Genomic DNA, 27,563 nt, shown 5'->3' with positions numbered 1-27,563 from the left:
ATCAAAAAGTATGAGGGGACAATCAACCTGTAAAGGCTATCATTTTTAAACAAATATTTCATGATCTAAACATGAAATGTTTGCACATAATCATCTGTGTTAATTTATCTTGCATATGAAAAACATTTTTTAACTATCAAAATATAATAAGAATAAAATCTTTTATAATCGCACATATGAAATAGTCCACATTTTTTATAAACAAAATAAATTTATTTTATTTGCGATAGATGTTTTTAAACAATCTATAAATAATAAATAAATATTATCTAAACACGATAATATTGAAGTACGTTATATTTCTCTTTTGTTTTTATACTTCAAGTGATAATCAACGGTCACAATTAAGGGGCATTACCAAAAGTGAATTCTTATTTGTAAAATGTAACTATAATATTTTATTTAATAAAATCACTTTGTTAGGTTACCGTATGAGTTTTTCGCTTAATATATTTCAAAAAATTATGTTTTTTTTTCTTTTTTTTGAAAAAATAAAAAAGTAAACAAGAAGAACAAAGGGCTCGCAAATTTGAGAAAAATTTAACAAAGGGCTAAGGCGAGCCCCTGCAAGCCCTTTATAGCTCACCACTGGCTATAATTCTTGTGTTTGGCAATTGTGATGTTGGCCGTCCTGACTTTTTGGCCATAACAGGAGCTTATAACTACATGGTACCTGTTTAGATACCTTTCAGATCTTTGGGGAAACAGATAAGGAATGCCAATATTTTATATGGTCTGTAAGTCGTTATAAGGTTGCATCTTTTTAGAATATTTGTTAGTACAGGTATCCCTTGATTAACACAACTAGTTAATCCCTCGATGTTACCGCATATATCAAAATCGCATTAATCAAATATAATAATCAATGGTAAAAATAACAATTTGTCCATGAACGATTACTGAATTAATAAATATGGTACTCTTTTAGGAAAGACAGAAAATGAGTGCAAAGTAAATGCTTGTACCTACATTAGTTACTGTAATTTTTTATCAAAAAAAGTTATCAAGAGTTGTTAGAACAGTTTTAGTTTTTTCTTATCAGTATAAATTCTAAGATCCTCGGCAAACAAGCATTCTTCAATTAATATCTTGATTCATATCCATTACTTGCTGCTTAAGCAATTCTAAACTGCGAAATATTCCATCCAGTTCTCTGACTGTTATCTCCTTTGGAACCTCATCTTCACATTCCATTTGTTCATTGTCTTCATATACACGTTGTCAATTTCAAGAAGATCGTTGTCACTGAAATCTTTTGAATTTAAATCCAACAATTTTTTAACATCTTCTACATCAACACCATCAAAACCAAGGTCTTCACCAATTGCAATGATTTCTTCAACCACGTTGTTCACAGGATTTTGAACAACGTGATTGAAGAAATCGTTGTCACCACCTAAGTCATTAGTGCATTCTGGCAGAAGGTTTTTTCCAAACAGTTCTCATGCAGCTAGAATACACTTGCTCCCACAAGTCATGAATATTTTCAATTGCATATTTAATGTTAAAAGTTTTCCAAAATTTTTGAAGGGTAATCGCATTTCTCCTGTTGTTGTTTCTTCTGCCTTTGAGAATGTCTTTTTAAGAAAATAGGCTTTGAAAGTTGCAATGATGCCTGTGTCCATGGGTTGTAGCAATAAATTTGGTGGAAAAAATGAAACGTTCACATTCTCACACAGATCATTAAGAGAGTTTGGATGACCAAGTGTGTTATCATCAACGTTTTCATGCTCATGGCTAGGAAACACTCCTCGAGGCTTGCATGTTTTTGCGTGGTAAATTTAAAGGCACGTTTAATTAAAACTCTTGCCGTGTATATAAAGGGATTGTCGCAATTAATTTTGCTGCATTAATCAAATCCTACATTAAGCAAGGGATACCTGTATTTCAGATGTGCTTCAGATATATAGAATAGTAATAGATTTGGTGTGGCCTGTTTTGGAGGAGAGGAAGAGAGAGAGTGGTTTTGGAGTTTTAATATTTTTTGGATTTGGTGAGGATTGTAGCCATTGGATAAGAAGGTGCTGTGAATATGTTCAGCAGTGAGGGCATCATTATCAGTGCAAGGAATTTTGTCCTGTTGAACAGGATTTTAATAATAATCCCATACTGTTGGTGAATATCTGGCTGGGGGGGGGAGTAAACTGAGAATGCCAAGGATCCATTAGGTTGGCATATAATCATGGTGTCTAGAAATGGGGAGGCATTTTATTTATTTATTTTTTTTTTTTCCCCAAGGTGAACTGGATCTTGGGGTTATGAAGAACTGCAGGTATGTGTGGGGGTAGAGGTTAAGTAAGGCTTTTTATTCAAAAGTCTTATTATTAAAATCCTGTACAATGGGACAAATTGATTGCACTAATAATGATGCCCTCACTGCTGAACATCTTCACATGAAGTAGTTTACTGGGGGACATGGAGGCCCAATGGTTACCCCCCCCGTGTTTGTAGAATTTTCATAGCAAACAAAATAGCTTGTGTTCATGGTGAATTTAAATAAGACTGAGAGATCAGAAGCAAATGTGCTTAGATAAAGTCTTAGGTATCCTTAAGAGTAACATTGACTGGTAATAAAGAAGAAATGTCAAAATTGATCATTAAGTCAGTGTGTTAGAGTGTAAGGTTTTTTTTAAATGGACATTAAAGTGAGCAAAGTTTTTTATGTGTGAAGAGGTGTTGTCAGTATACTGGGTTAGCACTATGGCTAAGTGTTTAGCTAGTTTGTATGTAGGTTAATCAGTGCCATCCACAACAGGGCATAATTGCACATTTTGCTTTTGGATCTTTGGCAGTCCATATATCTGGATGGGTGGAGGAGGGGGTGTCTGGAATTGTATGTTTTAAGTTTATTTGTAATTTCTACAGGTTAGGAGGTAGCCTTTTTAAGGAGCCTATGGAAGGCTCTGATCTGTGTGGCAGGATCGTAGTCCAAATGGTAGTAGAGCAATCCTTAACTGCTCCTAAACTTAAACCCTTATCTGCTTTCATAATTATAATTTTTTTTGTTATTCTTCATTTCTGCTAATGCTTCAAATCCCTTGTAGAAGAGGTTGCTTCTTTTTTTTTTGTGGAGCCCAACAGCCATTTACACTCATCCCAGCCCATTAGGGAGAACTATTTAGAACTTCGGATTGTCATTTGTTGTTTTCAGTCATACTTATCCTATGTGGTGCCTGTATGCACATATCAATTTGTTCATTGTTCCTTGATGTCAAGTTGACAATTGCTGGTAGCAAGTTGACTTTGCCAAAATACTGAAAATATTACATAAGCAAAGTGGATATTATATCCAACATTATTTCAAAGTCAAAATAACCAGACAGCATGAAAAAATACATTCCTCAGAATTCATGAGTTACTTTAGTGTGGACTACCTTAAAATACATAGGCACTGCCCAAGCAACTATATATTTACCTTTTATTAGTCCATTTTCATAAGGTTTCACTGGCATGATAGCTGTCATGAACTAGCTGTTCATGAACTCTTGTTCTCTTCACTAGCTGTTCATGTTCTCTTCACTAGCTGTGAAGAGACCTAGTTGGTTCCAGGGAAAAGCATCCACCGACAATGCCCCACATGGGCCACAACAGAAAACACACTCCCCGGAGACTCAAGTTGCTCAAGGCTCTGATCTGATCTGTGTTCAGATCAGATCAGATCAGAGTTGTTCAAGCTATCCAAAGAACACGTTCTTACTTAAGCCAATTCTTACTTTCTTCTCTTGTCACATGTAATACCACTATACTATAGGTTTTGTAATGTCCTGTGTGTATGGTGTTGATATACAAGTTATCAGCTTTGATGTTCAGGCGACTCTCTTTGCTACAAATGGAATTCAATTTCTATAAAGGAAAAACATTAAAAAAAATGTGGCTTTTTTTATAGTTCTTATTGAACTTAGCTAGTAATTTATCAGTGATATATTAACTTTGGAAGATAGCAATTATGATTTGTTGTAATTATTATTTGTACTAAATCATTTTTTTCCCCTTTTTTTAAGTTCTCTTTGTTAAAAAAATATTTTAAAAAATGAATTTTAAGCAAGAAAGTTTTTGGAATTTTTTTTCTATTTAATGCTAAACATATACATAAGGTTATTTCTAAAATAAAGTTTCTTTTAAAGTTAACTTACCAAGGTTCAGGATCAAAATGCTTTAAGAGGTAATTTACCTGTAACCATCTTTACTTCCAATTTAACTTTCAAAGTAAAAGAGTGAAGGAGTTCAACCACTCCTTTATTACAGCAGCTATGAAAGGTAATTGTAACAATTATCTCAAGTGATTCTTTCTTTTCAATCATTTTTATTATTTAACTCTTAATTAAGCATGTGGTGCACTCAATTTTGAACAGTAGATAATGACAGAAAACAAAATCTATTAATTTCCAAAAAAGGAGAATTTTTATCAACTCTAAGGTTATGAGACACTTAAAAGAATAAGATTGTTCCAATATTAGGACAGTCTAATGAAGATTAGCTATAAAAAAAAGAAATAAATAAGAAAAAATTATTAACCATATTATATATGACAAAGATCTGTACTTAAGCTTTGTAGATTTAGAAAAGAAATATGACAAGGTGCCAGGAGAAAAGCTTTCCAAAACACTACAGTAACATAAGGTTAAATGAAACATATACAGAACAATACATAGTCTGTATTTAAGTTGTAAGTCAGCAGTTAGAATTGAAGGAAATACAGGAAGATGGCTTGATGTAAAATCAGGGGTATGACAAAGATGAACATTATTTACACTCTTATTCATCATTATAAAAAAGTGGCATGAGGTCTGATATTAGAACTGGAGATGTCAAACTTAGCTCTTTGCTTTATGCAAATGATGTACTCTTAAACACATCTAGTGCAAGTCTCTGAACTTAACTGAATAACAGCTGTAACAAATCTGCATGAAAATCAGCAATAAAAAGATCAAAACTATGAAAATATGTATGAACACAAAAAAACTTCTGCTGCATTCTGAATGGAAAACCTAAAGTAAAATATTTAAGCTATTTAAGCACAGCTTTTAGTGAAGATGGCACGTTAAATATGGAAATAGACAAGAAAATAAGCAAAGCTGGTATGGTGGGGAGCCAGTTGAATAAATTTATATGGAATAACAGCAGAATTAGCCAAAACACTAAAGCAATATACAAGACTGTATTCATACCAGTTTTAAGTTATGGATGAGAGTTGGGTAGAAATAAAGCACTTAAATCAAAGGCTACAGATATGAGAGTTCTCAGAAAAATTAGGAGCCTGAACAAATAACATCAACAGCAGAATCATTAAAAATGAAGACATTAGGAAGGAATTTGACACTTTGCATTGAAGAATGTGTGAGCAGAGCTAATCTAAGGTGGTACAACCACTTAAATAGAAAGGAAAGATTAGCAAAACAGATGTTTGATGCCAAGATGGCAGGAAAGATTCAGAAGACGACCCAGGTCTAGGTGGATCAATTTAGAAGTGCCTTAGAAAAATTAAATGTTAGGTATTACAATATTGGAGTGCTGACAAGCAATAGACTAATTTGGAAGTAAATTGCAGAGAGGAGATTAATAATAATGCAAACTTAAAATGTAGTGCTGTCATAATAGCCTGAACACCCTTTGAGGGTACATATAAGGAAATTGATAATGATGATAACCATATACCATATTATATCAAATTATATAATATGGTATATGGTAAATTATACTGATTTGATACAATATATGTTAGCAAATATTAGCAAGACTCTGCCTTCTGATTAGAAAGCCTATTTGAATCTAGTCTCGAATGCAAACATTTAGACTATCTTCAAAATCATTACCAAAATTAGATTTTATATAAATCCAAGTTAGTTACTTGTGTGTAACAGGTTTTTAAAAAGAAAGTGGGAGAAATCAAAGTCGAGAAAATAATAAACAAAACAAACAAATAAAAAATCCATCACAGATCATTATTGGCCCTGTTTTTCTGCAACTTTTTCAATTTTTTTTTTCTTCAGGTGCACAAAATAGGAATAAGTGAAAGACCATGTTTGCCAAACTCAAGATTAGAGATGGCACATGAACAAACGCACAAATAAGAAAATTAATCAGAAAATTTTCTTCAGCTGTTTATAGGATATATGGAAAATTCATGCATTAGAGATAATCTACTTCTGTTCATCTGTGTACTCAAATATTCAGCACCACATGCACTGAATTAAGAGTTAAATATTTAGAAATTATTATTATTAAACTCATATCATGTAAGAATTATAGTCATTAATTCCTAGCTAGACAAACTCTGCATACACAAGTTTTCTCACACTACGACTAATCTTTTTGGAAATACTAGAAATTCTTTTTTTTTTTTTAATTAAAATAATGATTACTGTATTAAATAAACAACATACCAACAGCTTCCAAAAAACTTGGCATCCTTTTCCGATCAAGGCAGTTCTTCTCTGCCAAACAGTTATTTACTCTGGAAAATTCCAAATCCAGTCAACAATGGAATACTACTCTCATGTACTTCTCTTACAGACTCTCTTCAGCTAATATTCCACAGAAGATCAATTTCTGCATTGTGTCTCTTCTACAGATATTTCCACGGCCATTGTTCAGCAAAACTAGCATCCATTATATCTCCTATGCTTTTTTAACTTACTTATGTAGTACAAGAAGTAAATACATGGAGCAAGGGAGACGTATATAGTGGCATACTTAGATCTTGCAAAGGCTTTTGATATATTGCCACACACAACAAGTTGGTAACTAAACTGGAAAGGATAAGCTTAGATATTGGTGAGTTGGATAGGAGTGACTGGTTGCTAGTAAGATATCAGCAAGTTGTATTTTTTCCATGTTCCAACATAAAAATGTGCACAAATTCACATGGAGAGAAGAGGCAAGGAATAAGAAAAGTCTCATTGACTATGTTATTGTTGATAGTGATGTTTTGTCCCTGGTGCAGGAACACCAGAGTGTACAGAGGATTTGACATTGGAAGTGATCACTATTTAGTCTTGAGCAGGATACTGAATTCAGGAAATTCATATTGAATTTCAATATGAAATTCAATATGAATTTCATATTGTAAAGAATAACATGTAAGAAAGTTTTAAAGAGAATAAAAGTTGAGCAGCTCTCAGATGTGAACTGTAGACTAAAATACACAAAGATTATTGAAGAAAAAATGAAAGAGTTTGAGAACAGGAATCAAACCTTGGAGATTCAGTGGCAAACTCTGAAGAAAACATTGATTGATTCTGCCAGAGAGGCATGTGGTGAGGTTGTCTGCAAGGATATAAAAAAAAAAATCAGAACTCCCTGGTGGACACAGAAAGTTAAAGAGGCAGTGAAGGAAAAGAAGAAAGCATATGAAAAGTTCCTGGCAAATAAGTCAGCTTGTGCTCTTAGAGAATACAGACACGAATGTACGAAAGCTAAACAGTGTGTAAAACTAGTAAACAAGTCATGGGAGGACTTTGGCAAGAATATAGAAAATAAATATCAAGAAGGTAGCAAAATATTCTGGAGGTTGTTGAAGAAGCTTAGGAATGGAGGAAAGAGTGCTGTAAAAGGAGTTAGAGATGATAAAGGTCACATGAAAACAGGAGAAAAAGATATCCTTGAAGTATGGAGTAATTACTTTGAAAAACTGCTAAATGAAACAAGCAGTGATGACAGCACAGTGATAAAAAACACTGACCAGGCATGCAGTCAGGAATACATATCCATACTTGAAGTAGAAAAAGCCATCGAAGGCTTGAAATGTGGAAAGGCAGCAGGAGTGGATGATGTTCAACCAGAAATGATGAAGTATGGTGGTATAAAAGTCTTACAGTGGCTGCACTGCATAGTTCAGAAAGCCTGGACTTCCCGATGATTGGAGTAGAGCTCTCATAGTACCCATATATAAAAAGGGAAATAAAACTGAATGTGAGAATTACAGAGGTATTTCCTTACCGAGTGTTCCTGGCAAGATCTATGCAAGTATACTTGAGAAACGGTTGAGAAGAATTGTGGAAGAAAATCTTGGTGAAGAACAAGTTGGATTCAGGCCAAATAGCAGCTGTCAGGATCAGATCATCACTTTACAACAAATAGTCGAGAAAGCATAGGAATATAACAAAGATCTGTATTTTAAGTTTTGTCGATCTGGAAAAGGCATATGACAGGCTGCAAGAGAGAAGTTATTCAATACACTACAGTTATATGGTGTCGATGGGGCATTATATCAAGCAATACTTACTCTTTATTTGAGTTGTAAGTCGGCAGTCAGTATTGAAGGATGTACAGGAAGATGGTTTAATGTTAAATCTGGTGTGACACAAGGATGTACATTATCCCCTCTGTTATTCATTATCTATATGGGTCACATTATGAAGGAAAGTGGTATTAAACATGATACCAGAATTGGAGATGTTAATATCAGCTCTTTGCTTTATGGGGACGATGTTATACTTCTGAATAAATCCGCTACAAGTTTGCAAGATTCCCTGACTAAATTGAATAACTGTTGTAATAGATATGGTATGAAAGTCAGCATTAAAAAGATAAAGACAATGAAAATAGGTAGAATTGTTGAAAATGTCAACTGTGTTGTGAATGGAGAACCTGTGGAACAAGTAAAACATTTCAGCTACTTAGGCACAATTTTTACTGAAGATGGTAAATTAAATATTGAAATAGACAACAGAATCAGCAAAGCTGGTATGGTGGGAAGTCAATTGAATAAATTCATATGGAATAAGAGAGAAATTAGTCGGAACACTAAATTAGCTGTATACAAGACGGTGTTCAAACCAGTTTTAACTTATGGATCTGAGAGCTGGGTCAGAAGTAAAACACTTGACCAAAGACTAGAGACCGCAGATATGAGAGTCCTGAGAAAGATTAGAGGCGTGAACAGATGGCATCAATGGCAATATCATATTAAAAATGAGGATATTAGGAAAGAACTTGACATTGTCAGCATCCAGGAATGCATTAGCAGAGCTAATCTCAGGTGGTATGGTCACATAAACAGAATGGGAGAGGAAAGATTAGCAAAACAAGTGTTCTCTGCCAGGTTGGCAGGAAAACGACCCAGAGGAAAACCAAGATATAGGTGGATTGATATGGTACAAAGTGCCTTAGACGATAGAAATATAAGATCTGATAATGTTGGAGTCTTGACAAGTAACAGACTGATTTGGAGGAAAATTGTAGATAGGAAGTTAGTAATGATATAATTTTTTCATGTAGTACTGTCATATCCTGTAAACCCCTTGAGGGTACATGACAGGAATTTGATGATGATGTATTTTTTTGGGGGGGAGGGGGGGGGGTGCAATATCCTAAAAGAAGAAAGTCACTAGTGGTGTGCCAGAGAGATCTCTTTTGGGGCCATTGTTATTTATCTTGCATATTGATGATGGGATGAGGTTTAATTGGAGATATATAGCTGTTTGCAGATGATACAAAATTGGAGTGTCAAGTAAATGTGATCTTATGTGAGGATTTGAACAGACTATGAATGGGCAAGTGAGCAGAACTATCAATTCGATGTTGCAAAGTATAAAGTTCTGAAATCTGGTGGGCAAGGATGGGATGCAAAGTATAGACTTAGCAATAATACAGATGTGCAGAAGTAAAGAGGTTATAGTTCTGCTATATAAGACCTTGATCAGACTTCATATGGATTAATGTGCACAGATTTGGTCACCTTATTTTCATGGAAATTTGAAGAAATTTTTCATAGAATGGGAGACAAGGATTGAACAAGAAGTCAACCCTGGAAACTGTATAAGGAGGGTTTGATGGAGTAAGGAGCAGGTTCTTTGCATGGAAAGTGGTTGACAAGTGGAATACACTGCCTGACAATGTGCTGAATGTGAATATGGTGAACAAGTTTAAAGTTGATGAGCTCTGTGTGTGTGAAAATGTGTACCTCCCACAATGAATCTCTGGCTACATAGAGGTATGGTGTTATAATAATATTCCTGCTTTCTTCTAATTCTATTAAAACACTTGCTACAGCTAGTCACCACTCCTTCACAATTCAACTTTAAACCTATAATATCTTCTTTTCGTTTCCTCCAAATACAGCTCTCTTCAAATCCAATTCCAGCTAATCCATGGTCCTGACATACTATAAGGTTGAACCATCTCCTGGGTGCAGATTCAACATAAAAAAGCACCTTCTTAAAAAATTTAAACAAGAGGTTCTATATAACCAAAATTTATATCATGTGAAAATAGCTGTATATAATATCATTAGTATATAAGTTTCACAGTAGTACCTCAAGATCAAAACTAGGAAAATACAAATCATGCAATTAATTATAACTGTAACTGATTATTTTCTATTATTAAAATAATTTATAAAAAAAACTATATTAATAAAAGATTTTGGAAATGGGTATGCAAATCTTGGATGGAAACAGAAGTATACATAAAATGCACAAACTGAAACACTAAATGAACAAACACATACTGATCATTCATTAGCCATTTTATTATCCAGTACTACACTACAGCAAAAAATTACTATGATATAGCAAATAATTCCAGTAAATATACATAAATATTTCATAGGCATTACAACTCTCAGTATTTCTTCTGCTCATAATATAGTACTATTAGCATTGATTACATGAATTACCCAAGGAATCTTCTCGATGCTTATATATAAACTATTTACACATTGTGACATGGCATGCAATATCAGCTATAATCAAGAGAAACTACTGATTTCTACAAAATAAACTTTCATTTTATCACATATAAACCCCAGAAGAAAAAAAAATAAATAAATAATAATAATAATAACAACTAGTGAATTTCTGAACAAGACTATAGAAATAAAAGAATATGCTATGATGTTTAAATGACAAGTGAAAGAATAACTAAACATTTCCATTAAAAAATAATAAGTTTGGAAGAAATCAAACTCATCACAATTAAATTAAAATTCTTCGTTTTAATCTCCTCCATTACTCTAATAATTAATAAATTTATAGATTAACACTAAATATTCCTCTTCATAAAAAACTATGCTCACCTAAAAGTTAGTATACTCCTGTTGAAGTTCAATTCAGATCCTCTGCTGAAAATGAAAATATACAGCCCAATCATGATGAACTAGAACCTTCAAAAATATATATATATAATAATATCAACATCCACAGAATACTGATACTGTACCATTAATTCCATCATAATGAAGAGATTCTGTTCAAATGACATCAGTATTCCTGAAAAGGAAAATCTTCAGAAGTAAGTGTTGCATATAAATATTACTTACTAGCTTAGTATTTGACAATTAATGATTTGTTTTTACATAAATTAGTCAGCTCACAAAGATTTTTTTTAAGATTAAACAGGTATCAATTTATATACAAAACTGCTTGCTTTAAATTTATATAAATATTCCAACATAACATTCATACCGACCATTGCAATTCTTATTTCTAAATCAGTGTATATCATTCAGTATAATTATCGTGTCCTGTATGGGAAGCACTGCAGTGTTGACAAAATTCCAATGAAACCTGCTTGTTTGCTACATGTAGACATACACCATATTTCTCATCTGCTGGGGGTTCTTCTGTCACAATACCCTTAAAACAAATATCTGCATTATTTGGTTCAAACTTTGGTTTTTTATTTAATGGCTCTTGCAAAGATTCGTTACTTGACCTCTTGCATAACCTATCAAAATCAGTACCAGATACTTTTTTGATGCCCTTTATTAAAGTAGCAATTTCATCAATATTAGTTAAGACACCTCTCAAATATGCTACCTCATTGCGCAGCTCTTTAATGGTTATTTCCATATCATTATTCTGGCTCCTCAACTGGGCATTTTCACTTTGTAACTTACCAAGTGTTTTTTCCAGACCGTCAACATACTGTTTCTTTTTCAATCTGTTTTCCCGTGCTGCTAGCGCATTCTTAGAAGTACAGTGGGCTGGCTTTAAGCACTCATCATTTGTAGGGACATTATTGTGATGCTCAACCTTAATGATGAGTTTTGTCTGGTGGTTGATGAGAGAGTTCGCGCTTTTTATATTTTTCCCAAATTCTGAAACTGTGGGTGATGATTCGATTCTTTTAATTATACGATTAAATTTCCTCACATTATTATTAATGAAGTTGTTGTTGTTGGGAACATTTTCAGATAATTCACGCTGATCGCAATTCCGACCTGGAAAATCGCAATCACAAGATTCTACGAATTCCGATTTGGAATTTGAAAAACTGCCCTCAATTTGCTGATGTATAGTGCCACTTGGAACCAATGTCTCCAAATTATTCAGTGCATGGTTTGTTGCCTTGAGTGATACGATATGCGGATGAGTTATACTTGAAACTTTTCGAACTTTATTATCTTCTGCTATGTTATCGGAGAGAATGCTGAATTCTTCTTTGGAAGAATCAGAAATAGTCGAGTTATCTGGAAAGGGAACTGAGAATAATTCAGATACCTCTGTTTCTTCAATATCTGGAGTATCCCAAAAATGATCGTACTTATCTGCATGCAGAGCCATTTCATCTTCATCCAACAAAGAAAAATAAGACGCACATGACATTTTTAAGCAAAATCCGTGAACAATTCTAGTAGATGGATATCAACCCAATGTCCTTTAAGAATTTAGAAAATAAGCGTGCTTTATATAGATAGAATCGTATCGTGAACTGTTGACAAAATTAATGAAATATCTCGCAACACATCTTGAAGGCTAGTACAACTCACCCTTACGTTATGATAACGTTTGACTTATCAATCTCGAACCAGAAATTAATTAATATATATTTTAATATATCAACTTAATTTTTTTTTCGTTTATAAACAAATATCACAAAATATTTAGCAATACTGTTAATGTACAGCATTTGTCAAACTTTGTCTTTATTCTGCCTTGAATATATATATCAAAAGAAAAATAAACACACACACTATTTACCAGTAATTGTCCGGACAATTTAGCAATTTAATTGATACCAGCATGCGAACCCTATTATCAGGTATGTCCACGTTTGGCTTTGATCACCTCCTGAACCCTTGGAGGGAAGGCTTTCCATTAATGTGCGGTAGACATTAGGTGGAATTTGTCTCCATTCCTCCATCAAAGCAACACAGAGTTCAGCGACAGATAGAGAACGTGCTGCTCTGGACTTCAATTCCAGTTCCAATTCTTTCCATAGGTGTTCGGGGGCTGAGGAAAGGACTCTGGGGGGGGGGGGGGAGTCAAGGCAGTCGAACACCCATCTCTTCATACCATTCCATAACAGTGCAGCTGTTATGGAATGGTATGAAGAAACTCCACAATGTAGAAGAATGGAGAAGAAAACTCCACAATGTAGGCAGCACCTGATTGTCCAGCAATTCCAGGTACTGACCTGTCTTCATGAAACCAAGGACACCAACCAATGTTCCCACACCAAACCAGCTGAATGAACCCCACACCATTACTACTCTATCAGCAAACTTTACTGTGGAAACAAGCGTTTACCAGGCTGCCTCCACATCCTGCTATCAGAATGGAAACAGGTGAACCTTGATTCATCGCCCCAGAGTACCGTTATCCACTGGTCAATTGTCCAGTTGACACGCTATTTTGACCAGGCCAGACGAGCCGCTATGTTCGTTGTTGTCATGTTCGGGATGTGTGGCGCTGCCTTTCGTGGAAACCCAGTAAATGGAGTTCTTTTCGTACAGTATTAGTGCTCGCCATGATGTTACTGGCGTTCTGGAACTCATCACCGATGATATATGCCGATTGTATCCAGTTTTTGCGTGTCACCCATTTTAACACCCTCCTATCCCTGTCAGTCATTTATTTTCAGTCGCCGCCCTGAGTGTTTTCCGGTACTAGTGATGCCAGAAAGTCTCCATCTCTCTTTCTTTCTCTCTCGGAGTCACTGAGTTTACATCTCGTTGCCATACCACCTGTATTCAATGCCATGATGAAATACTGCTTCCTACTATCAGTACACCAGTTTTTATGTTATTAACAAACCTGGAATGTTCCATAACTTCAAATAACAAGGGTGTGCAGACAATTATTGGTAGATTGTGTATATATTATATTAGTGCAGTATATAAACCAGAGGGTGCAAAAGTTGATGGGGTTAGTATGCATCGGCAAATACGCTCAATGAGTAGGGGAACAAGTAATTATTATGGGAGACTTTAACTATGGGAACATAGATTGGAAGGAGGAAAGAAACACGTGGGAGGAAGGAAATGTAATTTATGCAGTTAGTAAGGAATAATTACCGAGGCAGCATGTGATGGAATGTACTAGGAGGTTTGAGAGTGCTAGATCTAATAATTGAGCAAATAAGCTCAATCAGTGGGGGAACAAGTAATTATTATGGGAGACTTCAACTATGGGAACATAGATTGGAAGAAGGAAGGAAATGTAATTTAGGCAGTTAGTGAGGAACAATTACCTGAGGCAGCATGTGATGGAATGTACTGTTTGAGAGTACTAGATCTAGTAATTGCATCAGAATTTGTCTATAACCAGTATGACCATGTTGCCACCAATTGGTGAGAGTGATCATGTGGTCTTAACTGGGAAGTGGCTAAATGTGAGGAATTTTCCTTTAAGAGAGGGATGATATGTGCAATCATGAGACTAGTAAGTATTATATATATATAACTTAGGAAATTGCATGGATCAGTGCATGGCATGTGAAACTGCAAGGGTTGGATTGATAGTGCATGGAAAGTAGTAATGGTGTGTTTGAGGGAAGTAATAGCAGACTGAATACCTAAAGCGAAAAGAATAAATGAATTGGGAGTAAAATGGACAAATACCATGGTGGACAGAGAGGTGAAGTTCAGAGGGTACATTGCAAAATTTGGTAAGATGGCTCAAAGGATTACTTGGATGTTGAAAAACATGCAAAAAATAAAGATAGGGAAGTTGTTATCCTTCTTCGTAAGACTATGATTCGGCTGCATCTTGACTATTGGCTACAGATTTAGTCACCTGGGTTTCTTGAGGGACCAGGAGGTGGTAGAGAAGATTCAGAATCCAAGGACTAATGCCAGATCTGTGGAATGCACCTTATGATGATAAGTTGAAGGTTTTTGGGTTATAATGTTTAATTGATAGGCAGAAAAGAGGGGACATGATAGAAACTTGTAAGATATGAAAGAGGGTTTATAAAATTGATGCAAAGGAAATTTTTCAGTATATGACAAAATGTCAGAAAACAAGGGGCATCTACGGAAATTGTGCAGTTAGTGGGGGGGGGGGATAAGTTCACTGACAGTGAATGAGTTTAATGAGAGGTACGATAGGTTTTGTGTGTGTGTGTAATAGTTAGTTTGGATCTCCGAATTCCAAAAAGACACCGTGTAACAACAACAACGATAATAATGATGTGGCAAAGTGCGAATTTATTCATTTTGAGGAGAAAAGATTATCAGCTGTGTACCGAATTACTTAAACTATAAGCCAGAAAATTGATGAAGCCAGGAATTTGGAGGTTGTTAGTGGATAAGGAGTTAAAGTTTAGAGGCCATATTGGAAAAGTGGCTAAAGCAGCTCATCGGATTACTTGCTTACTGAAGAATACCCTGACAGAGAAGAGACAAGCAGGTTATTATACCTCTTTTATACAGCCTGGCAAAATCCAATCATCACTACTGTCAATAGATCTGGTCAGGTGGGTTTCTTGGGGGATAAAGAGGAGATGGAGAGGATCCAGCAGCAATTGACCAAGCTGGTATCAGGTCTATAGAATAAATCCTATGAGGACAGCTTGAAAATTTGTGGGCTACAAATTTTGATTGACAGGCAGAAAGGGGCAATATGATTGACATGTGCAAATTACTTAAGGTTTTTACAAGATTAGTACAGAGGAAATTTTTCAGAAAAGGTCAGGTGGTAGGAAACCTTGTGGTCATCATTGGAAATTTAAGTAAGACTGTAGTTAGCTGGAATGTCAGGACTAGATTTATTGTTTGGAGAGTGGAGGTCAAGTGTAATGGATTTCCAGAGTCTGTTGTGGGGCCATGACTGTGAATGAGTTCAAAGCAAAGTATGATAGATATGAAATCCCATAGCAAATAATTCAGCATTAAAGAAGCTAGGGATCTAAGGTGTAATACTAAATGGCAAAGCCATGGATTATCGTTATATTGACAAGGCTATTGAGGAATATTATAAAAGAAGTCATTGCTTGTTTGTATCCAACTTTAGCTGCATTTCCAAAGAGCTCCAGAAACAACAGACGTGCATAGGCAGATAACAAAGACGTAACTGTTAGTGTGGCGTATGGATAATCCTGTAATAATCCTGTGTTCAATACAAGATAAGATTAAGGGAGTGTGGAATACGGAGGTTTGCTAATAAGTGGAAGAATGGGATACGATAGAGATAGATGGATCTAAGTTGGTGAAGAGATTTTTGAAGAATAGATACAGGAGAACTTTTTAACCTGTGGTGGACAAGGAAAGAGCAAAGGTCATCTTTGGAAGCTGAATAAGGATGTAGTGAGCAAAAGAGTGGACATCCGATTTTTCTCAGCATGGGTAGGGAGTAAGAGAAAGTCGTCTAGTAAAGTGTTCAGTGCACAGAGTGTGAATAGCTTTTTGTGTGCTGACATTATATACAAGATAGAAAATATGAGATATAAGAGCCTTTATAGCACAATTGGAAGAATGACAGAACATTGCACTCTTTAGTTGTAATAATCCTGTGTTCGATCCTCGTCGTAACGAGAGGAATCTTCATATGGACTTTTCAATTGAAGGTGAGTTAGTTAATCTGATACAAGGAATGCAGGATTTATCTCTCAGAAACTTGGTTTTTTTTTCATCTGCAATTAGGCCATGAGAACACATGCAGTTTACAGACAAAACTGGTGGGATGAACAGTTAATGGTACACGTGTCGATGTGTGTTTGAGGATTAAGTAGAGGAGCCGTGAGTCGTGTAGTGGAGTAGTGTGTGTGTGTATGTGTGTGTCCTTAGATTCCTTGAAGATGCACTTAATAATAGTAATACAGAATTAAAAGAATTACTCATTGAATTGGCCTCAGGACCTCCACCGAAGTACTCGATTAATAATAACATGGAAACCTTCGTGAATATGGAAGTGATAGAGAGGATTCAGAGGCGGGTTATAAAGATTGTTGCAGGTCTGTGGGATGTTCCCTATGAGGATAGATTTATGTTCTGTGGGCTCCAAAAACTAGCTGATAGACATAGGAGAGGAGATATGATAAAGGTATTTAAATTGTTAAAGGGATTTTACATGATTGATGCTGATGATATTCTTAAGACCAGTGCAGGATGTGAGAGAACGAGGGGCCATCCCTGGAGATTGAGTAAGAGTGTGGTTAACAAGGGTGTTAGGACTAGATTTTTTACTTGGAGGATTGTGAATGGGTGGAATGCTTCGCCAGAGGTGGTTGTGAATGCTTCAACTGTGAATGAATTTAAGGAGAGGTATGACAGGTATTGTGTAAATAATGGTTAGTGTGTCAATGTCGGGTCTCCCGCGATGAGTCTTTTGACTCCACGGAGACACCGTTAAAATAATAATAATAATAATAATAATAATAATAATAATAATAATAATAATAATAATAATAATATGTCAAATTTTTTTCAAATCGATGATAACAATTTGATGCTTATTAATATAATGTCATTCCGTTTTTTTCCTTCTAAAAACATGTATACTGTATATCAAATTGGAATTCATATATTCATATTTTAATCCAATAAAGTACATAGAGTTTTTGTGGTGGTTATCCGAATTCACACTGAACCTTCGTAGTTCAGTTGGTAACAACAACAACAACAATACCTTTTAGTTAGAAGAACCTGAATTCTAATCCCTTCTAAGACATGACGAACACAAAGTCTTTTCAGGTGAAAGTGCGTTAACCATTCTCATATGGTGGTGGCAGCGTCTTTCCTCCTAGAAACTCTTGTTTTTTCATCTCGCAAAAAATGAAAATTTGCCCGAAGAATATGCCAGCATACTCATAGTTTAGTTGCTTTCACCATAATTCCAGACAAAAACAACATCAATGAATTCTTTCAATGACTTGTCTGCAAACAGTTGAAAAAGCTACCAAATTAGATGGATCTGTTAGAGTATGAGAGCTGCTAGGAGAATTTATTCAGTAAAGTAGCATTACATGTTTCAAATGTCTGGCAACGGTGTTATGACGTATAAATGCTTCTCCTTCCTGAATTAGAACTCCGAAAAATGAAAGTTATATCTCCATTCTGGAGAAATCTTTGTAGCCTCTTCCATTACTGTTCTATGGAAACGATCCAATTAAATATCACGGAGATAATCGTCTATGTTATGATGCGGAGACTGTGAATTAGTTTGCTAAAATGTTAGTGCAAAGCTAAGATTGGCAAAAACAATATCATGATCTGAACTCTACAGTGCAACTATATATATATATATATATATATATATATATATATATACGGTATATATATATATATGAATTTTGGGGTGTCCCAAAATTCATGCAAGAAGTAATTTTGATAGAAAACACATGTTTTTAATTAAAAATTTTAATTTCTTATTGATTCATAAAGTATACAGTATAGCGTTATGCATGGAATAGCATATCAGGTAAATGGCCTCAACGGCTTTGCTGGCACATACGCACTCTTTTGTCGAAATTTTCCATGACCGTTTTGCATAAATGTGGCTGAATTTCGTTGATGCAGCACTCAATTTCCTCCTTCAACGCGTGGGTGGTCGTGGGCTTGTTGGCATAAACCTTAGACTTCAAAAAAAACCAAAGAAAAAAGTCCAACGGCTTTAAGTCAAATGATCTGGGGAACCAATTCTGATCACCAAAACGGGAAATTACACGACCAGGAAATGACTCATGCAGTAATTGAATTGTTTCTCGGGCTGTATGGAATGTGGCACCGTTTTGTTGAAACCACATGTCATCCACATCCATATCTTGCAATTTAGGCACAAAAAACTGGATTATCATGTCACGATAGCGAGCACCATTAACTACTATTGCCTTACCAGCCGCATTTTCGAAGAAGAATGGACCGATGATTCCTCCAGCCCAAAATCCGCACCAAACAGTGCCACGTTGTGGATGCATTTGTTTCTCAACAATCACTCGTGGATTATCTGAACCCCAAATGCGACAATTTTGTCGATTAACGAAGCCATCAAGATGAAAATGAGCCTCATCGCTAAAGATGATTTAGTTCGAAAAATAAGCACCACTTGTTGTTGTTGTTCCATAATCGTTGTTATGCGTTGTTCTTTCGTGTAGCGCTCCATTTTTAATAACCCTGAACTGTCAGCTGTCACGCTGTATTTTTTATATATATATATAAAGTCATTTGAAGAAGCATCGGCATGTTAAACTTTGCTACAATAAATTATTGCTATTTTAGTTAAGAATGATCGATGCATCCATTTATTGACAGTAGAATGTTTACATAAGAGAGAAAATCAGTAACTGCTGTAAAATGTGGGCAACCATAAACTTGGATTCTGATACGTTTTAGCATGATATATATTTTATCTGATACTTGGCAAAACAGTTTTAACTAGCGGATGTCGATTCAAAATTATTTTAAACTTTTTAATTTAGCAGATTTTTAATAATGATTGAATGTACAGATGATTGTTACAATGCACAGAAATGCAATAGAAGGAAACAATTCCTCTGTGTAGATTTCGACTTCTAACTACAGCTAACGAGAATGATATGATTCTAAGTGCATTTATTCATAGTTATCACTTTCTGTTTAAACGATTATTAAATTAACATTGATATTGAAAGTTTGAATCAAGTGCACGTAAGCGCGTGCCATTTTCGAAACATCCCAGATAAGTTTGATAAGATAAGATGAGCTAGCAAACGCTTAGAAGGCACTGAATTTGACTGGATAGTCATTTGAGGTCAAGACCGTTGAAACCGTAAGCAACTAAGTCAATGCCTTTATATTCCACACACGAGAGGTACAAGAACCTATAGTACATCAGTTCTGTGTGAGGTGCATGAGGGCTGAGAAAGAAGAATTGACATTCTTCTTAAAAGGCTGTTAGTTGGAATTGTTGAGAAACACATCATGAGGAAGGCTTCCATGGAAGACAGGTGGATAAAAGAAATGAGGAAGAGGAGGATCAGTTTCGATGAGTTTGCAGTAAAGGAATATTAGACAGTAGCTGCTCTTGTTTTCATAGGCCTAATAGCCAGTGGACAAATGACGTTTGCCAATTCACGAGAGCAGTTGCAGTGGAAGTACCTGTGTAAGACACAGAGCTGAAACATTGCATCTATCAGATAGAAGTTGAAGTGAGCCTATAAGGATAGGGCCATCTATGAGCCAAATTGCTCATGCCTAGATTATAGAAGTTGAGAAAGCTATTGATGTAATGGTTGGTGCTAAGATAGGTAAATGTCAATCCAAGGAGAGAGAGAGATCATCTTGTCTGGTGATGTGTTACATCACCGTGGCATGGAGATCAGTGTTTTAAGCACTGGTTATGATGATCTTGATGTAAGTGATGTCTGAGAACTACATGGTTTTGTCAAAGGAGTAGAATGAGTGGAGAGTGGAGTCGTCCATAAAGCTGTAGATAAAATTTAGTAATGATTGAAAGTAGGCCATTTATGTATAAGAAAAAGAGGGTAGGGTGGGAGTATCGAGACCTGAGGTACTCCTGCATTGGTGGAAAAGCTCGAAGAGAGGTTTCGTCTACCATGACACGCAGTGAACGACCAGAGAGAAATCTAGCTACCCAGTAAAAGAGTGTGACAGTTAGACTGAAAGAAGGCAGTTTGCAAAGCAGGCCTTGAAGACATATACGATCGAAAGCCTTGGAAATTTAAAAGGCAATAACACACATTTCTCCTAACTTTTCCATGGCATGTGTCCAGTGGTGAGTGATGTAGGCTAAGATATCAGCTGTGGATCTGGACAGGAGGAATCCATATTGGTGGTCGCTGATTAATTGGTGAGCTTCAAGCTAGTGAAAATGTTGCGCATTGATAACTTTCTCCATTATTTCGGAGAGGATTGAAGTGATGGTAAATGGTCGGTAGTCTTTTGTCTCTCTTTTGTTTTTTTGGAATGGGTTGGATATATGCTAGTTTCCATGAAATGAAATAAATGCCGGCTGAATACAAAAGATTGAAGAGATGATAGCGGATAAGTATTAGATCTGGAGCACAACGTTTGAATATAATAGGAGAGATGTCATCGGGACCAACGATTTTATAGTGTTCAGTTTGTTTAATATTCTTCTTATGACTTTCTGTTGAAAGGCTACAGGAGGCATATGGTGCTCAGTTGGTGGAATGGAAGAAAGTGATTTGCCTTCGTCGTTTATGCAGGAGTTAGAGGAAAAGAGTGATGCTAGGTCAGTTTTTTCTTTGGGTGGTGCCATCTGGATGGAAGAGATGTGAAAGTGCAGGTGAAGAGAAGTTGTGTCCGATGGTTTTTGCGAGGGACCAGAAGGCACGGCTACCGTTTGAACAGGAGACGAATTTTTTGTTAGTAGTTCTTCTGAAGTTGGATTTGGATTTTCTGATGGTTAATTTACATTTATTGCGTACTTTTACATAAGCTGAGTCTTAAGCTGGGGTTCTTGAATGCAAGCCATTTATGGTATGCTTAGTTTTTTAGTTTACTTGCTTTCAAACATCTTCTGGTGAACCAGGGCTTGGAAAGTGGGCAGGAATTTTGGATGGAATGAGGGATGAATGCCTTCATACCGCTGAAGATGATTTTTGTGACTTGCTCAGTGCAGGTGTCTGGGTCAGAAGAGCAGAAGCAATGGTCATGCCACTGGAAAGAATAGTAGCAGTTCAGTAGATCATTCCACTGTTTTATCTTTTTGGTACTAGAACACTTCGTGGTCAATTACAGGGCGCTCTGTGAGATTCGCACTAGATTGTAGCCTGAATTCCAGAGAGAAGAGAAAACCTCTTCTGGAAGGGGAAATAGTTAAAAAAGACCAAAAGTATTGGAAGAGCAGAGGGGATTATCTAGAATTCGGATACGTAGCTGCACGATTTCCGTTTTGCTATAAGCAACGATCTAATAGCAAGAACGCCGCATCATGTTGGACTTGATCTGAAGTGTTGAAGAAGAGAAGCCATTTGGAGTTGTGGGCTTTCAGGTCACCAAGATTATGATTTTGCTCTTTACGTATCAGGACTGTAGATGGTCGAGTTTCATGGAGAGGAAGGTGAAGATGTGTTTGGAGTTTTCATAGTAAATAAAAACCCCAAAGACTGGTTAATGCAGCAGATTAATGCTGCTAAGTGGGAAAGGAATTCTTCATCCAGAGGAGATCATAAAGCAGGGAATTCTAAATTTGGCATTCTCGGACAGGCAGTATTAGAACGTACAAAGGCACCTTTGCACACGTGCCTCCTTTGTGGAGAAATGAATCATGAACAGTATAATTTAGACATTGAAGGTGAACTGTGGTTGATGTGGCTGAAATTTGTGTTTCTGTAAAAAAAGGAGGTCTGGGTTGAATATCTATAAGCGGTGCTGAAGGTCGTTTATAATGGAATTTATGCCACTGATATTTGTGAAGTGTATATGGAAATGATTTTTTGTGGTAGGGATCATGGTTTGATTGGAATATTGTTTAGTTTGGATGAACTGGTTGTTGGGGGGGATTTATTATGTTTGCAGTGTTGCCATCATTGTTTGTCTGTTTCATTTATCAATTTTGGTTTGTTATTACATGAAGGGAAGGAGTGGGGGACATGCAGTGGGGGGAAATACTCGTGAACATGACATCCATACAGAGATTAACCACTCTTCTTGTCATTTCGTAACCTCGACAGAACCTCCTTCATAACATTACTGGACTCCCTCACCAAGCACAATCTAGCAGAGTCTGTGGGTAGTGGGAATATGACTAGTTGACTGGAAAGCTTCTTGACTCGTTACTGACCAGTTCGGGCAGTATATTATCTGGCGGCCGGCCTGTGTTACCAGTTTTAACTGCTTACTCTCGAATTGAAGGAGTTCTAAGTGTTAGTCATGCCCTTGAAGAGTAGCGCTCACATTGTATGGAAAAGAGAGGGAGATGGAAGCCGCAACCCCTGCTCTGCAGGCTAAACATGGCATTCTCCACCTCAGTCCCCTGATAAGCAGGGTAATGTTATATCTCCGGGCAATGAGGGTCTTCTACCACCTAGTTGGCATTTCCTCCAACTAAGAAGATATTCTTTTGCAGTGAGAATGCTCGCTGCAAACGCCAGAGCATTTTTTGGAAACAGGCAACACCACAGGAAGACGGGTTGACTTGACAAAATGAGACTTCATTTTGCGCATCCTTGCCCATTAATGACCCAAGGTCCAGAAAGTTTGGAGGAAGGCAAATACAGACAAAATTATATAACAAAATAATAAAAAACTTCTCAGTTTTTTGTTTTTAATTTCACATATTTTTTCTTTTTAATTTAGGAGTACCATATAGCTATTAAAGGTCCTGTTTAGAATTTTAGCCCAGTCTTACACTTCACAAATTCACCATGTTAAGGGATAAATTTCCTTAGACAGCTCTGACAGAAGGAATAAAACTACAGGGTCTTATGATAGTACGATCTGAAGGCGGCTGTACTATTGTACTTTCATATGAAAGTTAACTTATTGATGGGAGATTTCTGCAACGTTTCTTTGAATATCTAATGATATGAATGCATCTTGTACACAATTTGTCTATTGTTGACTATTCTGTTTCACTTTACCATTTGGATTATTTGTCTTGCCTCACACTTTTCAATTGTATATGATCTGACGATTGTTGTAACTTTGGCTACAAAAGATCCGGACTGGAAGGTTGACCTAGCATAAGTAATACTTTATTAGATCAGCTCAAATTCGTAATGAGAATATTGCTTAGAAAATGTTTCTCATGTTGCTGATCTGATCTAAATGATACTTTTCTTTTCATATCTCCAAATTCTAGCATTTCGTATGTAGCGAAATAGATCTATGCTGCACTTTGATTACCATTAAGGCCATTAAAATTGTATGGTCATTTGAATTACACAATGAAAACAACTGTAGATGAGTTAATAAGAATCAAATAATCATCTTGTCATCCAGTATTACGATGCCTAATGTCATACTACAAAATCTCGAAATGTGCATTTTAACCTCCTATAAATCGGCTAAGAAAACTGGTCGAATGTGCAAAAACCAAAAAATACACTGATTTCTTCGAATGAATATTGGTTGACTGTATGACAGTCAAATAGTTTAACTATTTGACTATCTAATCAAATACAGGGGTGTAGTCAAGCCAGGGCGCGGCAGGGCGATGCCCTGGTACTTTTTAAAACTATCAAAATTTTTAAATTCATTATAATAAATTATAAGAATTATAATAATGAGCTTTATAATGCATTTCCAGCTTTTGGTCAAAAAATACAGCTTGCTGCACTTGTCATTTTCGTTTCAGAAAACAAGGCAATCTCTATGCCATATAGCCGTCGCAATAATAATAATAATAATGCCACACTGCGTGCTCTGGATTTTTGTTTCCAAGGTAGAGCCCTGGCACTATTTCTTTTAAGACTACACCCCTGATCAAATAGTCCCATTTTTATTAGGTAATCTATGTCAGAATTACATTCAAACATTTTTTCAAACGGTGGCTCCAAATAGGAAACATAATTCAAGTCTAACCACCCTGATTAACCAAGCAGATTGCATCTCTTCTCTAACATGAATAGTTGCGAAAGAAAGCCTTCGAGTGGTAGATAATTTTTCATTGCTTGGTGCACAGGCACGCCAAGGTATTTTCCGCCCGGGGTGCAAACTTTTATCAGCCGCCCCTAATACTGCATTGTATAATCCAAATTAAATATTAGCTACATAAAATGCCGCCCGGGAGCGGTGCGGCATTTTATGTAGCTAATAATGAGGTCTTACATCAAGCCAGAGCAGCGCTAACCCTCCGGTTAGCGCGGCTCTGGCTCGATGTAAGACCTCAATCATGATATATGCAGACTTTGACATGGTTTTAAAAATTAAATGTTCGTCTTTAGAATAGAGTTCGTGGATTATCCACCCGTTAGGAAAATCTGATCACACAAACCATGGTACACACAAAATCTGATCTGTTTATTCCACAGATATAAAAGACACTATTGAAAATAGAGATCTTTTATTGCTAAAGATCTCTTTAGCAATAAAAAATAAACAAATAAATTGTTGCTCTTGATGGCCTTGGGCCAGCTATCTCTGATTGGCTACCAGTGGAGATTGAACTGCCCACTCAGTCTCCAAAAGTTAGATAGGGCTTAAAAACGCCTTGCCTACTCCCTATACAGGAACAAAAAGGCATTAGCTGATTTTTTTTTTTTTTACCTGATTGTTGCTGTAAAGGGAAAGGATGATAGCTTTTGGTGTCCAAAAGCTAAGGACGAACTACATTATTACTGTATATGAAAATATTTCCATCATATTACACAAAAAATGTTTTATAAATTTCTTACAAATTAAATTGCAGTACGTTTTTGGCAAAAGTTACAAATTTCCTAAGGACGTAGTTGTGTCACTAGAGTTTGAAGAACAAATAGGGTGAGAGTGAAATGGATGTCAATCTTATTAAGCAAGATATTCATCAGAGAATGATGCGGAAGAAATACTGTGAGAATACGAGTCAGAAGAGTTAAGAAACATCACTCCTTTCACTCCAATTTAGCTTTCCGAGTACGAAAAGAAATTGACTGTGCAGGCTAAAGGCAATTCATCAGAATTTTATATTTTTGCCGTTCAATATCCACAAGTAAAAGAAAGAATGAATGTGGTAAAATAATTTCACTGAATATTGATGGCTCCTTTGTGTCAGATGCTGATGAGATTGATCAAATAATGAGTGCTCACTTAGCTAAGATCTAAAAACCTAGATCTAGGTATCATGGCGCACAGTACTACGAAAACATTGGATCAAGAGATGGAGGTACATAAGAATAAGTTCATAAACTGCTGCATAACCTCGAGAAGAATTTGGGAATATAGAAGCCAGTATACATGCAAAATGAATGTTCAGCAGAATTTGCTAGTCCCGTAACATGTTTGTATAATCATTTGTATATTTGTATAATCGTTTGTATATTTGAACCATCGTACATTCTTTAGGGAAAGAATGTATGATGACTCGATTGTACAAGGGTGATGCAAAAATCGATGTCTAACTACCGACCTGATAATATCTTTGCAGTGGCGGTGAAGATTTTAGAGAGGTTTGTAAGAACTTCCATGCAGAAATGGGTTGAAAGACAAGCTATATTTTGCAAGGATCTGCATGGATTTATTAAAGATAAAATCATGGCTGGGCTATTTGCTCATATTTTATATTAATATTATGGCTAAGTTTGATAAAGGGAATGAATACACCATGGTACTGTTGGCCTTTTGTTAACGCATTTGATATATCCACGGCCACAGCAACAAGAAACAAATATCAAATATTTATTTTATGTAGCTATTACATAATTTGGAATATACAATGCAGTATAATCATTAATAGTACTAATATTCATTTCTTGATATATCCTACATCGTAAAATTTAACTAATATAATATTAAGGGGCAGTCGATAAAAGTTTACACCCGAGCAGCAAATACCATTGGTGCGTTCTTGATATTACATGAAAGGCTGTTGCATAATATGGAGAATAATATCCTATGAAAGGCTGCTGCATAACATGGAGAATGAGGATTGAAATATAAATTATTGAGTTGGATAAGTGAGTGGTTGACAGGTAGTGATCAGAAGTGGTACATGGTGGGTGTCAATCTGCCAGATTTAAGGTGACCAGTAGCATACCCTAGGGATTCCTTGTACCAAATAATAATAATCAGCTAACATCTTTTATTCCTTTATAAAGGAATAGGCTAGGTCTTTTAACCCTATCTAGCTTTTGGAGACTGAGTGGACAGTTCAATATTAACGGCAGCCAATCAGAGATAGCTGACCTTTGAATATCACTAATTATAAACTAACCAATGAAGAGACTGGCAAACAAGTGTTGCCATCTCTTGGTACCTAACCTTAACAGGATATGTTATTGACTAAAATAATGTGGATTCTATGGTCAATTTTCTTGAGTTTATGGAACGAAAAACCTGATTTTCTGGGAGAAAAAAGCTGCATGCTAGAGATCGACTAATTTGGGAACCCGTCGAAGAATGGCTTACAGAAAGGTCCTCCAGTTGATGACTAGACTGGAACTTAAGTCCATCTTCTGGTGGCTAAGTGCAGAGGTCGCAAGTGCCAATTCCACTTAGCTATAGGCCTTTTCCTTGGACCATTATTGTTCAATGTATACATTAATGAGGGAAAGACCTGAAAGGAGGTGTTCGATTCTTCATTGATGATGTAAAGATAGGCACACCAATCAGGAATGCTCTGGATACCTAGCACTTATAGAATGATTTGAATAAGCTGAAATACTGGACAAATGATAATGGCTCTCAAGACGTCAGTAAGTGTAAAGTTATGCACTTTGCATTATGAGATTTCTGATGGTATGTAATATATTGGTGGGATTATATTACAAGAAATTGATAAGGCTAAGCATCTTGGGAC

The 27,563-nt window shown here is 35.9% G+C and overlaps 1 protein-coding gene across 2 annotated transcripts; it reads right to left on the bottom strand.

Moving 5' to 3' along the window:
* Positions 1 to 243: 243 nt before the first annotated feature.
* LOC150097729 (uncharacterized) lies at positions 244 to 12,696 on the bottom strand. Of its 2 annotated transcripts, XM_090406908.1 has the most exons (4): positions 11,406 to 12,696; positions 11,161 to 11,224; positions 11,018 to 11,062; positions 244 to 4,248 (listed from the first exon to the last, which is right to left on the bottom strand). In XM_090406908.1, exon 1 carries the CDS (start codon positions 12,546 to 12,548, stop codon positions 11,442 to 11,444), a length of 1,107 nt encoding a protein of 368 aa, XP_090263034.1. In that variant the 5' UTR covers positions 12,549 to 12,696; the 3' UTR covers positions 244 to 4,248; positions 11,018 to 11,062; positions 11,161 to 11,224; positions 11,406 to 11,441. The 2 variants fall into 2 exon arrangements, with proteins under 2 accessions (XP_090263034.1, XP_090263033.1); XM_090406907.1 differs by having other exon boundaries at positions 11,161 to 12,696.
* Positions 12,697 to 27,563: the final 14,867 nt, after the last annotated feature.

Source organism: Typopeltis vanoorti, chromosome 17, assembly GCF_054136105.1.
Source record: "Typopeltis vanoorti isolate ZY-2024b chromosome 17, IOZ_Tvanoo_1.0, whole genome shotgun sequence".
In the NCBI taxonomy this organism is placed as follows: domain Eukaryota; kingdom Metazoa; phylum Arthropoda; class Arachnida; order Uropygi; family Thelyphonidae; genus Typopeltis; species Typopeltis vanoorti.
Note: the sequence above shows the minus strand (reverse complement) of the source record. Positions and strands in the feature narration are given on the sequence as shown.

What these genes read in the sequence shown, in the direction of transcription:
- LOC150097729 (XM_090406907.1), bottom strand. Translation starts at nt 12,548, where the DNA reads ATGTCATGTGCGTCTTATTTTTCTTTGTTGGATGAAGATGAAATGGCT.